The sequence below is a fragment of the Staurois parvus genome, unplaced genomic scaffold (assembly GCF_062004578.1).
Source record: "Staurois parvus isolate SC_StPar_1 unplaced genomic scaffold, SC_StPar_1.0 ptg000389l, whole genome shotgun sequence".
NCBI lineage: Eukaryota > Metazoa > Chordata > Amphibia > Anura > Ranidae > Staurois > Staurois parvus.
This window is the reverse complement of record NW_028318185.1, coordinates 3446489-3461977: the sequence shown is the minus strand read 5'-3', so window position 1 is coordinate 3461977 and position 15489 is coordinate 3446489. Positions and strand designations below refer to the sequence as shown.

The 15489-nt window shown below is 44.0% G+C and overlaps 1 protein-coding gene across 1 annotated transcript in view; it reads right to left on the bottom strand.

The window, feature by feature from the left end:
- TG (thyroglobulin) overlaps nucleotides 1-15489 on the bottom strand; it is a 439344-nt gene that overhangs the window by 267017 nt on the left and 156838 nt on the right. The window contains exons 23-26 of the mRNA XM_089685945.1: nucleotides 12232-12351; nucleotides 8873-8988; nucleotides 5182-5290; nucleotides 2093-2290 (exon numbers count right to left, since the gene is read on the bottom strand). Of these exons, the coding sequence (XP_089542071.1) occupies nucleotides 2093-2290; nucleotides 5182-5290; nucleotides 8873-8988; nucleotides 12232-12351 (543 nt within the window). The remainder of the gene's footprint in view (nucleotides 1-2092; nucleotides 2291-5181; nucleotides 5291-8872; nucleotides 8989-12231; nucleotides 12352-15489) is intronic.

Genomic DNA, 15489 nt, shown 5'->3' with positions numbered 1-15489 from the left:
TCCATCTTTCCTTGGCTTCTTTATGCACATTAATACAAATTTTTAGCTGGGGTGCCCAAACTTTCGATCCCCACTGTATATGGCCCTTTACCCATCATTATTCAGATTCATTTATTTGTTTGCTTACAATAATAACAGTAATACAACTTTCCCAGATGTAAGAACATACAGTACTCCTTTGTGACATATTGGAAAAATAATAAGAGTTAACACATACAAGCAGTAGACAACAAGGTAGGGATGAGAGTAGTGATTTCTCAGAGTTTGATTTTGCTTCTGGATTGGAATTTTACAAAATTTAATTGAAATTTAGACTGTTTTGGCAAAGTATGTTTTTTTAAAAAATAACATGATGATTAATTTCAGAAGCTTTGTTTATAAACAAAGCCACACCAGTGGCAACTGACAATCTTTAAGGGTTCATATTTATCCAGGTTATGATATAATTAGTAGTAGTTGTTAGCCTGGTGTCACCTGTTGTGGTAAAACATGGTGTCATTAATTGTGCACTGACATCCGCAGCAGATCGTCAGGGCAGTGCAACTAGAATGCAATGCGGGAAGCTACATGGGAATGTGGCTTACCTGCACTGCATTCTAATGTGAAAGACCTTAAAACTGTGGAGTTGTCCTTTACAGCCTGTGATAGTGGAGCAGGGAACTCTCTCAGGGCCTGTTCACATTGGTACGTGTTCCCTGCATTGCATTCAAAATGCACTGCCCATGGGATTTGAAGCGGGTGTCAATAAAAAGTTGAAGACACCCCAAATGCAGGCCACAATTGCAGTGCATTTGCCCAAACCGGATTGCATGGTACAGAAGTACCATGCAATCCAGTTGTGGTGCATTTCCAAAAGTAGTGCATGCACTACCTTTGGTGGGGTGCAGTGTGATTTCAGCCCATTTGAAATGAATGGGTTGAAATCGCACTGCACTGCACTTGGCTCATATGTGAATTGCACTGGAACGCACAGTGCAGTAATCCATTGTGCAGTGTGATTTTGGCCCATTTGAAATGAATGGGTTGAAATCGCACTGCACTGCACTCGGCTCATATGTGAATTGCACAGGAACGCACAGTGCAGTAATCCATTGTGCAGTGTGATTTTGGCCCATTTGAAATGAATGGGTTGAAATCGCACTGCACTCGGCTCATATGTGAATTGCACAGGAACGCAAAGTGCAGTAATCCATTGTGCAGTGTGATTTTGCCCCATTTGAAATGAATGGGTTGAAATCGCACTGCACTGCACTGCACTGCACTCGGCTCATATGTGAATTGCACAGGAACGCACAGTGCAGTAATCCATTGTGCAGTGTGATTTCGGCCCATTTGAAATGAATGGGTTGAAATCGCACTGCACTGCACTCGGCTCATATGTGAATTGCACAGGAACGCACAGTGCAGTAATCCATTGTGCAGTGTGATTTCGGCCCATGTGAAATGAATGGGTTGAAATCGCACTGCACTCGGCTCATATGTAAATTGCACAGGAACGCACAGTGCAGTAATCCATTGTGCAGTGTGATTTCGGCCCATTTGAAATGAATGGGTTGAAATCGCACTGCACTGCACTCGGCTCATATGTAAATTGCACAGGAACGCACAGTGCAGTAATCCATTGTGCAGTGTGATTTTGGCCCATTTGAAATGAATGGGTTGAAATCGCACTGCACTGCACTGCATTCAGCTCATATGTGAATTGCACAGGAACGCACAGTGCAGTAATCCATTGTGAGACTTTCCCTCTGTGCAGGAACTTCCTGTAATAAAGACCAGCCACTGCTGCTCTCTCTTACTGTGCAGGGTGACTGGTCTTGTCCCTCCCCACCTTATAGTTTTCTGCAGGCAGCCTGTACTGGGTGGAGCCTGTTGGGCCCCTCCCACAGCTCTGCTCTCTGCAAAGGCTATGTACAGCACAAGGATGAGGTCATTGCTACTCTTACCAGGTAATACTGTATCTTGTATGCAAAGGCATTTGAGGCACACAAGGCGGATTGATGCTGAGAACCTACTGAGAAATATATTCAATTAAATAGTTTGTGGCCGGAGTTCAGCTTTAAGTCTTCACCATGTAAACTGGTGCTGTTACCTTTATTTAATATAATCTTGCTCAGTATGAAGCCAGTGCAGCAGGCGTCCTGTTGACACGTATGACGGCAGACATAATACCCATCTGTTAAACTGGCTCCGCCTCCTGGGAAAAGGGCTGCGCTATACACACCGGCGACAGTGTTCCCAAAGTCAGTGCGCTTAAAGTCTTTGTGACCGGTGGAGGGAAACTCTTCTCCTGTGAGAAAATAGAAGATGAAATTAGTTTCTTGTCGATGCGTCATTTTTTTTTCCTTTTTTTTCCCATTAATTCATTCATTCTAATTAAAGGTGAACTCCGGCCTCCCCTTCAGTCTTGCACAGTTGTCCCCGCTTCTCTCCTGGACTGAAATGGCTTTCTCTGATTTCACCGCACACTGTGAGCTCCTCACCATGTGCTATTAAAAGCTGCAATATGTCAGGAAAAAACCACCAAAGAAATGTAGCAAATTACATTTTGGCCTAAATTTATGAAGAAAGATGATTTATTGGAACATTTTTATAACAGAAACAAAGAAAACAAAGAAAAAAGGGGGGGGTTCTTTTTAAAAAATTTCTGTCTTTTATTGTTTATTTAGGAAAAAGAAACCAGTAGTGATTAACCCCTTGCCTACCGGGCACTTTCACCGCCTTCCTGCCCAGGCCAGATTTCAGCGCTGTTGTACTTTGAATGACAATTGCGCGGTCATGCAACACTGCCCCCATATTTTTTATCATTTTTTTCACACATATAGAGCTTTCTTGTGGTGGTATTTAATCGCTGCTGGGTGTTTTATTTTTTAGAACTATAAACAAAAAAGAGCAAAATATTTGGAAAAAAAACAAGTGTTTCTATGTTTTTATTATAAAATTTTGCAAACAGGTAATTTTTCTCCTTCACTGATGTGGGTTGATGAGGCTGCACGAATAGGCAGCACTGATGGGCACAGATGGGAAGCACTGATGGGCACTGATGAGGTGGCACGGATAGGCAGCACTGATGGGCACTGAGGAGGTGGCATGGATAAGCAGCACTGATGAGCACTGATAGGCGGCATTGATAGGTGGCACTGATGATCTGGCACTGATGGGTGGCACTGACTGGCAGCACTGGTGGACACTGACTGGCGGCACTGCTGGGCAGCACTGCTGGGTGGCACTGATGGGTCGCACTGATGGGGGCACTGCTGGACACAGGTGGGTGACACTGCAGGACACAGGTGGGTGGCACTGATGGGTACAGATGGACAGCACTGATGGGTGGCACAGTTGGGCACTGATCATCAGGGCAATGATTATCGGTGCCCTGATGATCAGTGCCGATCTCTTCGCTGACAATTGCCGATTCTCAGCAGTACTTTCATCAAGTTGTGACAGCGTGAGGAAAGTGCAGCCAATAACTGGCAGCTGTACTTACCCACGGATCTGCTGTGTCATTGGACACAGCTGATCACGTGGTAAAAAGCTGCTGTGATTGGCCTTTTATCGTATCGCCGGTGGCGCCGGGTGCGCACAGCTGAGGGCACGCAGGGGGACGTGTTCTGGGAGGACGTCCATGGATGTCCTCCCAGAATTAGACAACTGCGCTGTGGCTGTATTTTGGCTATAGCGGGGTTGGGAAGTGGTTAACCATTTGCCGCCCGCCCTATGGCCGAATGGCGGCCGGCAAATGTCATCAGCGTTCCGGGTGGACGCCATATGGTGTCCTCCCGCACATGCTGCAGAGCCGCGCAGTGGCGCGATCTGTCGCCGGCCCTGTACCTCGGGCGCGGCCGATGACAGATCTGAGTATCGGCCCCCGTTGCCAGTACCATGTGACCTGCTGTGACCAATCACAGCAGGTCACATGACAGTTGCATACAATGGATGGCTTCATTTATGCCATCCATTGTATACTAGTGTCTAGCTGTGAATGGTCACAGCTAATCACATGCACATGTCATGTGATTAGCTGTGGCCAAAAAACCCTGAATGAATCGATGTCATTCAGGTAAATGCTTGCTTATAGCAAAGTAATTCTTTGCTATAAGCAAATTGTGTAAAAAAAAAAAAAACACTGATCACTTCCCCAAAGTAGTACAATGTTACTATGGTAACATTGTACTACATTGGTCATAGTGAAATATGAAAAAAAAATCTTAAAAAAAGAACAAAAATGTAATAAAAAAAAATAATAAAAATAATAAAAAATATATATATTTTTTTTTCATACTGTCACCAGTCAGTGTCCCTGATCACCGCCATGCCAGTTATATGATAACACTGTACTGCACTGGTGACAATATGTAAAAAAAAAATAGTGAAAATAATTTTTTTAATTTTTTCATTTTCCGAAAAATGACAAAAAAAATACAACTTCAAAAAACTCGCCATGCCTGTTATGAAGTACGTCGGACTGTCTACTTTACAAAAAGGGGTCATTTGGGGGATATCTGTACTGTTCTGACATTCTTGGACCTCAAGAAATTAGATTGGCTGTCAGTACTTCAGGATTGATCAACTGTACTTTTTTGTCATTCCTGTTGTAGGATGTGCTAAAGCAAAAGTGATCTTTAGAAAAAAAAAAAAGGTACAGTATCAATTACTGGCAAATGACAGTCATTGCCGGCTTCTAAAAAAAAACACACATGGACCCCTCCAAAAGTCCGTCAAATACACAGCAGATCCTTAACCACTTGGCGCCAGCCCTTTAAAGGGTGTGTGATGTCAGGAGGTGGGCCAGGGTCTAGGGTCATGTGACCACTGTGATCGGTTGTCACGACGGTCACATGATTGAAAAGCTCCTGACCGCAAGTCAGGACCTTTCTGTGAGGCGCGTGCTCACATAGGAAGTGGGAGCGGGTACTGGTCAATTTTGGGTACCCGCTCCCCAAAGGTGCCAATCCTTAATAGGGAGCGGGGGACCAGTCTTTAAAGCGGAACCTCCCCTTTTGGGTGGAGCTCCGCTTTAAGTAAGCACGATGACAACTTGGCACTAGTTAAATTGCTTTCTAAAAAATAAAATTTCAGACGCTTACCACTAATGAGGACAGACAGAAGATACAAGTATAACAACAGATTGAGGGGAACAGATGACGGCTATGGTAAGGGAGTTGTGGGAGTGACGCCGACCTTTCTTTCTGTACACTTTTATGTCTTCTATAGAGGTCAGTCTGACTTTATGCTGGCAGCGGAGTCCCTCCATACTGGTGGCGGCAGAGTTCCCCAGAGCAGTCTGAACCTGAAATTAGAGACGTTGGAGTATAAACTGAGATTTATTTTTACCAGCTTGCTCTACTATATTTATTATTTTATTTATTTTATTTAATGTACTTACCAAGGGCGGACTGACAACTCATGGGGCCCCCAGGCAAATAGGGGATCACGGGGCCCCTGTGTCCTTGCCCACACTCAAAAAAGCCTATAAAAAAGGTACCAGGGGCATTTCATGGGGCCCCCTACTGACCCCGGGCCCTGGGGCAGTGCCCGAGTGCTCGAATGGTCAGTCCGCCCCTGGTACTTACTGTAAATAGCGCCATCAATTTACGCAGCACTTTACATATATGTTGTACATTCACATCAGTCCCTAACCCTCAAGGGGCGTACAATCTAAGGTCCCTAACTCACATTCATACATACACATACTAGGGACAATTTAGAGAGCCTATCACAATAAGACCCCATTCGCATCGGATGCATTTTGTTGCTTGGTTTGCAAAGCCCAACAATGTCCAAGAAGATGAATCCTATTATTCTGAATGGGCTCGTTTACACTTGAGTTACTTTTCACTTATGAAGTACGAAAAAGTATGAGTTTCTTTTAGGGCAGAATTGTGTGGTTTTGGACCCATAGACTTGGAAGTGCCTGAAAAATGCTTGGAACAATTTGTGTTTATGGGCTCGTTTACACTTATGGTTGAGGGGAAAAAAACCCACAGTTGAGCTGCATTTTTATAGCCCCTCAGTTGCTTCCCATTTAGCTACAGACACTGTGACCAGCAGGGCTGTGGATAAGGGGGTACCACCAGTCCTCTTGTACAGAGCCCAGGCCAGCAGGTGGGCCCAGACAGCTGGGTGAATTGGATGTGGGCAGGGAGGGTGATCGGCATGGCACAGGGGGGCGTGCAGTTACTGGAACTGATCCCTTGAATGGCTCACTCTGCAGCAACTGAAAGTTGGCTTCTCCCTCCCACTGCACCAATCACCCTCCCTGTGCACCATACATTTCCCCCTGCTGCCCAGGCCCCCCTTTGTGTGCTCCCACCCCCCCGCAGTGCTGCCGGATTCCCTCCTCTCCTTGCCACCATCAGCTGCAAGCACACAAAACGATCCTTCAGGATGGAGAGTGGGGGAAGGATCCAGCAAATATGTCACATTTAACAGCTACTTCCTTTCCCGAATGAAGACATTGAGTGATTGGTACCGATCACTCACTGTGTTCATTCATAACTGAAGCATTATAAACTGTGTTTATTTGGGAGGGCCTTTTCAGGTTGGTTGTTTGGGGCCCCGTGGTTTCTAAAAGCAGCCCTGGCGACTGGGGGTAGACACATGCTGTGGCCATGGTAGGAATTATACCCCCTTTTATGTGAATGGAGCCACACTGCAACTGCTCCGCAACCCCACACAACATGTGCAGTTGGAGCATGGTAGTCCAGCATTCAGGGGGTTAAAATAGGCAGTGGGTAGGCAATGCAATGCCTCCTTACCTGTCAAATGCTCTCTGAAGAGTGATCTGAACATGAATCGCTCCTCAGAGAGCAAAGCAGGTGTAAATGAGCCCTATGTGCATGTATATAGGTGCTCCCCCTTTAGTATGACTAAAGGTAAAACTTTTTTCTTAGCTTTGAATAGAGAGGGATTAGATCACCTGTCAGGTCTTTTATTTTTTAACCTCCTCGGCGGTATGATTCTTTCCGATTTTTTGTGCTGAAAGCGGTACCATTTTTTTGCATGGAAATATGTAGTTTTTTATTGTAGGCTGTAATATTTAGGAATAACTCACTGAAATCTGTCCAAACAAGAGTCTATTAAACATTCCGGATATGATCAAATTTGAAACACGAAATCATAAATTATAATTTAATAAATAATCATAAAAAATAATAATATAATAATAATAAATTTAATTCAATAATATAATCAAACCAAAAACACTGAAATTTGAAATACAGAGGCAAATTCACACATCGCTGAGCAAAGTCGCAAAATTGTTTTCAGTGTCTGATGACGAATTGCCCCACAAATCATTATCACTCAATTCTGCAAGTGGTTCTGATTTACTATCGCTGTTCTCTAGCTGTTCTAAAACCGCTTTTGACGTAAAGGGACGCTTTTTGGACGCCATGGACGTATTTCAGTTTCCAGGCAGAAAGAACATTCAAAATGCAGGCAGGGCGCAGGACAAAGCAGTAGGGACAAAATGTATGTGAAATGCATTGAAATAGCAATGACAGCAAAAATTCCATTTTTTTAAAATTTCAAATCTCCCGCTGGTTCCGGCGCCCGTACGTCCCGACGTCACAGGGACCGGAACACAGAAGCCGGATGCCTGCATCGGCCGGAGGAGATGGCCGGGGACGCTGCAGGGGACCCATTGTGGGAGCGAAGGACAAGGTAAGTGCTGCAGGGACTCCCTGAGCAACGCCGCATGGTAAGCCCGAGTGTAGCTCGGGGTTACCGCTTTTGGTATAGAAATTTTACCCCGAGCTACACTCGGGAATACCGCTAAGGAGGTTAAACAAAATGTGTTGCGCTGTTAAAATAAATACTGGGCACGGAACCTGGAACCTAGTAGAGAATACTGTAGTAATTGGACATAATACAGTGATTTCCAGCTTCCACGGGCATCCCAGAGGTATGGCACACACATATATAGGTCCAAGCTATAAACATTTTCATACCTAAACTCCAGCTATTAAGCAACCTCTAAGCTGCCCACAATGAACAAACTAGTACATATGCTGTAAAAGCATGATCCAATGTAGCACTACTCCCAGAAGCGGTGCTAGACTATTTTGCACCCTGAGCAAGACCAACTACCCCCCCCCCCCCAAAAAAAAAAAAGAAAGTAAAATAAAACATTTTAAAAACAGTGGAAAATATTAAATCAGCGAAACATGAAACTTCTAAAAAAATTAAATTTACAAAAATAAGTGCCAAAAGAATGCCAGCACCAGGGGTGGACTGACCATTTGGAAACTCAGGCACTGCCCAAGGGCCCGGGGTCAGTAGGGGGCCCCATAAAATGCCCTTTGGTACCTTTTTCATAGGCTTTTTTGAGTTTGGGCAAGGACACAGGGGCCCCATGATAACCTATTGCCCGGGGGCCCCATGAGTTGTCAGTCTGCCCCTGTTCAGGGGGGACATATCTACATGGGAGACACATCTTGCCGCTACACCGGACCCGCTCCAAGAAAAGGTAAGTTGTAAAGAAAGTCGACGATCTCCGCAGGATGGATCAGATCTGCGGATTGAGCATAATGGATAGGAGTCCGATCCATTATGCTCAATCCGCAGGTCGTCGGAGAGGGGGTGTCACCAAGTGTTACCGCCCCGGGTGACACCAACCCTAGGGACGCCTCTGGGCACTGTACAATATGTAAAGTGCTTACATTATTGGTGCTATATAAATTCCTATAAGAAATATGTTTTAAAAATTGGTGGCTGGAAATTCGGAGACAATGCTGATTGAATTGCCACATAACTACGTAGTGTATATTCAGAAATTACAACTCCAAACCACACTAAGTCCAAGTACAGCCTCTACCTTCCTAAGTATTACCTTTAGCAGACTTTGTACTACAGCTGACAATAGTAATACCTGATTATTGGTGGAACAGATGATATTTGATCCTTCTCCATTATACTGCTCACAGATCCCGCCAGTTCCATTCCCAGATACCGCAACATAGTCACATGATTCTTCTTTTGCGCAATCTGAAATAATAAAAGTTAGCAAAACACAATGGGTAGGTATAATGCACTTTTGAGCTGGTATAAAACATGTTTTCTTAATTCAAAAAAGTCCCTTCTATTGCTCTCAGCCTCTTCCAAACCTCCAAATTCCTTTTTTCTGCTGCTGTGATCTATCCTTCTGTTAGAAGTTGGCTGCTCTCATTCTCCACAGTCCCACTGTATGTAGGACCTCAGCCGCCCTCTCTTACTCGCCTCCGATGGACTGTGGGATGTGTAGTGTACATGACTGCAACTAATGTACACTGCTTGTTCCAAACAAACAGAAATGAGTATAAAAAAAGTATTAAAAAAAAATCCAGTATCTATACCGCCATTTGTAGATGCTATTACCTTCACGTAAACCAATTAATTTCAACGTATTGCGATTCTTTTTTTTAGCAAAGACATGTCGCAGAATACATTTTGACCTAAATTTATGACGGAATTTGATTTTTAAAATTTTTTACTGGACATATTTAATTAGCAAAAAGTCAAAACTATAGTTTTTTTCTCAAAATTGTCTGCCTTTTTTTTATTTATAGCGCAAAAATAAAAAACACACAGGCGATCAAATACCACCGAAAGAAAGCTCCTTTGTGGGAAAAAAGGAAATAAATGTAATTTGGGTGTAGCGTTGCATGACCGCGCAATTGTCAGTTAAAGTAACACAGCACCGTATCGCAAAAAAATAGCCTGGTCAGGAAGGGGGGTGAATCCTCTGGAGGGCAAGTGGTTAATAGAGCTAGCAGAGCATTATTTCTAGTTGGGGCTTCCAATTGACACATAAAAGTATCCTGCAAGATATTTAAGAAATTCCAAGCCTTCGATGTCTAAGCAGTTCCATCTGCCCAGTCAATATCTGGTTAATTGAAGCCCCCCATGATACTAACATTGCTTTGCCTCGCCTCCAGTTCTGACTTTGAGAGAAGATCAGTCTCCTCTTTATCCCTCAGTTTAGGGGGCCTATAGCATACGCCAACTAATAAATTCTCTTTTGTGTCTTCCACCTCTTCCTTTGTCCCCACAGCAATGTCATCCTTTGTATTTACTAGAAAGTGGTTAATCTAGCAGTCTTCTTGCTGGCCCAGTGATGTCACAGGTCCTTCCTCATCTTGTTCAACAGCAGCGGTGGGCAGTCCTTATTCTTGTCCTAAATGGAGCTAACATTATATGTCAGTGCAGTAGTACAGTCAGCCCAGGCTCAGGGGGCAGGTCCATGACAGCCTGGGCTCAGAGGAAGTGGCTTGCATGACGCTGGCTGTCATTTAACCAGAAAGGCTGGCGCTGTTTAGTGGTGGAATGGAATTACTGCAGGGGACAGTTCCTGATTGAAGGTTAGAATTGCAACTAAAGCCACTTATTTTAATTTTAAAGAGCAACTTAAGTTGAATTCTCCTTTTTTTTGCTGGAGTTCTGTTTTAAACAGCCACCTCTTTTTTACTGGGCATGTTTAATAGCAAAAAGTCAAAATATTGTTTTTTTTCTCTAAATTGACAGTCTTTTTTTATTTATAGCGCAAAAATATAAAGGCACAGGCAAGGGCGGACTGACAACACATGTGGCCCCAGGGCAATAGGGGATCATGGGGCCCCTGTGTCCTTGCCCAAACTCAAAAAAGCCTATGAAAAAGGTACCAGGGGCATCTCATGGGGCCCCCTACTGACCCCGGGCCCTCGGGCAGTGCCCGAGTTTCCAAATGGTCAGTCCGCCCCTGGGCACAGGTGATCAAATACCACGGAAAGAAAGCCCCTTTGTGGGGAAAAAAGGACATACATTTCATTTGGGTGCAGCATTGTGTGACCGCGCAATTGTCAGTTAAAGGAACGCAGCACCGTATCGCAAATAGGAAGGGGGGGGGTAAATCCTCTGGAGGGCAAGTCACTTTAGGTTCAGGAGTTAGAGTCACACTTAGCCCTGTAACACTCATGTGTTACAGTGAGATACAGCAAGTGACTAATAGTTTTACCAGTGTAATACATTACATTTTATGGGTGTAATGACTGTGACAAATTGTTTTTGGGGTGTGATAAATTTATAACACATGCAAATACACCAGAAGAGAAGGAAATTTGATTTTTTTCTTGGTACTTAGAAAGAAGAAGTCCCACCTCTTTCTCTTCTTGTGTTCTTTTCAAATGTGAGAGACGTGGTTCACAGCATATCCACAACCAAAGCCCAGTTCAAATATATGACATATGCAAAGCAAAAAACATATGTGCTGAAATGTACCGTATGTAGCCAAAAACAGTCACGGCAAGATTCACAGGCTACACCAAGAGAGAAGGAATACATTCCAGGGTGTGTGAGAGTCTTGATTCAGAAACAGAAAGTCAAGATTTGCATAGTGATCTCCTTGGGTTTGAGGGCCGCTTTGGGCACTCAGGAGGATAACAAAAGTTATAGGCATGTTCCCTTCTACCTTCGATTCCTGCCTGAGATGACAAGTTTGCTTCAATATCCAAATTTAAAATTTGCTGACGAACTAGGTGGTCTAGATCCTACTAAAAAATGTTTTTTGAAAGCTGAGATAAAGTATATCTGAATGGAACATCACCACCAAAAAAGGGCTTTACTACCTTGGAAAACCATGAACATTGCCAGGCATAAAAATACTTGTGTGTGTGTATACATGTTGGTGGTGCAATCATGGTTTGGGCAGCCATATCTTGGTATTCTGAAGGCCCCATCATCACCTTGAAAGGTAGAGTTACTGCCAGTGACAAATGTTTGCCATTCATGTGTACCCCATGTTGCAGACATTGTTTCCCGAAGACAGCGCCATTTACCAAGATGAAAATGTTCTGATTCACACAGCTGGTAGTGTCAAATCATGGTGTGATGAGCATGTAGACAAAGACTCGCACCTTCCCTGGGTGCCGCAGTCAGTAGACCTCAATATCATAGAGCCCCTATGGTCAATTTTGTAGAACAAGCTTCAGGCTTCTTTTTACACCTCCAGCATCTCTGCGAGAACTGGTGCCATTTTTACATGAAGAGTAGTATCAGATTCCATTATCCACCATCCAAGACTTACAGTACATTTGTCAATTCTCAGGAGAATTCAGACCTTCTTCGATGCCAAAGGTGGTTCAGCACCATATCAGATAATGATTTCATTCTTTTATCTGGTGTTTCCATAATTTTGTCCAACCCCTGTATATATAGTCCTGAGATTGTCCCTAGAAATAAGAAACTGCATTACATTTTATATGTACTAAGACTTACCATCAATACATTCCAAAAGGGTTTTCCGAGGTGTCTTAACTGGTGTGGACTGTGCAGTCCCCAAACCTCCATCATCAATAGTTAGTCTGTCTTCTGGGACCAAGTCAAACTTTTGTAGCACTAGAATAACAATGCATATTTCTGTCATTTAATGGTATGTTCTACTCAAAAGCTATATCTCAATTATTTCTGAAGTCAACCCCAATCTTCTTTTGGCCTTTTGAGGATTCCAGAAGTTAGATCTCCCCAACATAGCACAGAACTCTATTCCTTTCCCAAATTTCCTGCTGATAAATGGTTGCTACCTGGTATTCCCACAAGTGTTGTACTTTCCATAATATAGGATGAATTCAAACCCAGCAAGGAGAGAAAAACATGTCTACAAAATACCTGCAACAGGTGTGCATACACCCAGGTACTCCAGTGTACATATCACTGAAAGATTTAAGAGCACACTCGGTGACTCCAAACTATCAAAAACTGAAAGATCTGGTTTGGGTGTATGATAGATCCAACAGGGACAGGTGCTTTTGTAGGGAACTTGGGGCTAGCCTTCCACCCACTGATTATGGCCCATGGAGAAGACCAGGGATTTTGTCTGCTTCTCTCAGTCACAGCCTGGAAGAGAATTCAGTTCAGTCCAGGGGCGGACTGACAACTCATGGGGCCCCCGGCAATAGGGGATCATGGGGCCCTTGTGTCCTCGCACAAACTCAAACCACACCCAAAAAAGCCTATGAAAGGTACCAGGGGCATCTCATGGGGCCCCCTACTGACCCCAGGCCCTCGGGCAGTGCCCCAGTGCCCAAAACGGTCAGTCCGCCCCTGACCACAAGTGTAAGCCTTGGTTCACACTGGATGCAACTTGGCATGCGATTTGCATGCCCTGCCACTTGCAAATTGCATGCCAAGTCGCACCCTATTGTCCGCAATTGGAGTGGTCATATCGGTGCGGTTCCAACTTGGTCGGAGCCAGTGGCATCCCTAGGCAGGTGATGGAGGAGAGAGCGGATCAGTCTGTGATAATGGATAATAACCTGATGAACGCTGAGAGTGAGGTTTGGATTAATTCTCTGAATAGAGACAATACAGCTTCCCTTCTGGAGTGCATGGAAAGGTGTAATATTAATCTTCTACAGGTTATTGATCCGAGGAAATATGGTGACCCTCCTGCAGACTGGGTTGGAGAAGCTCCTTCATTTGGGACAGAAATATTTGCCAACAATCTCCCTCAAGAAATCTATGCAGATAAATCAATTCTACTTTTCCGACTGCTGGAACATTGTATGAATCTAATGATGACTTTTCTAGCGAAAGGCATACACCTGAAAGACAGCATGTGTAATGTACTTTGTGTATTCAGGGCTGTGGGCTTCTTGCCGGGCTGTCTGGGGTAGTATCCCGGCTGGCCTGGGTGCCTGGCTGTTGATTAGTTTACTGTTAATTAGATCACTGTTAACTGCTAGTTGTTAATTAGAATACTGTTTGACTTTATCACTGTTTTATTAGATGTACTGATGATATTACTGTTTACAGATTGCATTGTTTAGGATAATGTGATCAAGCTCTTACCAGATTCTGTGTGTTACAATTCTGTGTTGACAGTAAAGAGAGTTCTTTGTGGTACCTAAGCTAGTGTCCTCTAATTCTTGGTTTTTAATGATCAGCAATAATTCCTTGTGTCCCAGCAGGGAGGAAGCAGTGCTTTGACGGAAGCACCCAGTGTGCCAGTCGGTCTATCACAGTGTGAACTGAAGCTTTAAATGGAATATAATGGATTTAATATAACTGATTTTTTTTTTCAGTTTAGGGCAGGGGTCTTCAAACTGCGGCCCTTTTATACAACCCTTGAGGCATTGTTCCTGCCACTGACACTAACAATAGGGCACTATTACTCCCACTGGTACCAACTATTTCTCCACCTAATATCAAAGATCGGGCATTGTTTACTCCCACTGGGCCCAGCCGGACCCCCTACAGTTTGAAGGACAGTAAGCCAGTCCAGGCTGGGGAAAGATCCCATCTTTAGAGTCCTGAGTCCCTTTAACCTCGGTTCACGCCTAAGCATTTTCTGCAGCGTTTCACATTTTGCAGAAAACAGTACAGTCCATTTAACATAATTTCCTATGGGACATGTCCACGTTTTCACCTGTTGTGTTTTTTGGAAAGGGTTAGGGACTTTTTTAATGCAAAATGTTTCATTTTTGGTTCTATAGACTTCAATGGAACCGCTGCAGAAAAGCATGTAGTGTGTTTTTGCTGCATTTTTTATGCATTTTGCATTTTAAATCTGCCTAGCAACAAGAAAAAAAAAATAAAAAAAAAAAACCACGCATCAAAAACACAGGTGCAAAAATGCAAAATGCAACACAAAACACAATGCAGAAATGGGTCAAACACTACCTGCATAGGTGTGAACCTAGCCTTAAGGTTGGAATCCACCCCACAGTCTGGAGCAGCACCTGTCTCAGCCTGTCAGCGATCTACTGAAAATCTGAGCCAGCCACTTCCCCCTTTCACAGCCCAGGGCTTCAGTGAGCGCGCGTGTGTGTGTGTGTGGGGGGGGGGCAGAGCCAGGGGCGGACTGACCATTTGGAAACTAGGGCACTGCCCGAGGGCCCAGGGTCAATAGGGGGTCCCATGAGATGCGCCTAGTACCTTTTTCATAGGCTTTTTTGAGTTTGGGCAAGGATCCCCTATTGCCCGGGGGCCCCATGAGATGTCAGTCCACCCCTGGGCAGAGCAGAGAGCAGTGACTGACAGTCACCGCTCCCTGCTCACAGCGGCGATGATAGCTCAGCGATCAGCAGTCATGTGATTTCTGACTTTTCAACTTACAGTAGAGATGGTGGGGGACAGATGCAGCATCCACCAAGGTAAGTATAATTTATGAAAAATAAAAATGATACTTCTCTTAAGTTTAGGGTTAGTTCTAAGCTGTTATGTTTAGGTTCAATCTAAAGGTTTTATACTTTTATATACGTTTTTATTGTTTATATACATTCTTTATCTAATGGATACATTTTTAAAACAGGGTGCAACACTGGTATGCAGAGCATTTTGGGGTGTCTGAACAGAAAGCACAGCAGTAGCTATTTCCTTTGTGGCCGATTCCTTATTATAAAAATTACATTATACCCCATAGGAACAGAGCAAACAGACCAGGGTTTCTCAGCCAGGGTTCCTCCAGAGGTTGCTAGGGGTTCCTTGAGCAATATCCGCCTCTGAGGTAGGTTTCCGCTGACACCATTGATTTTT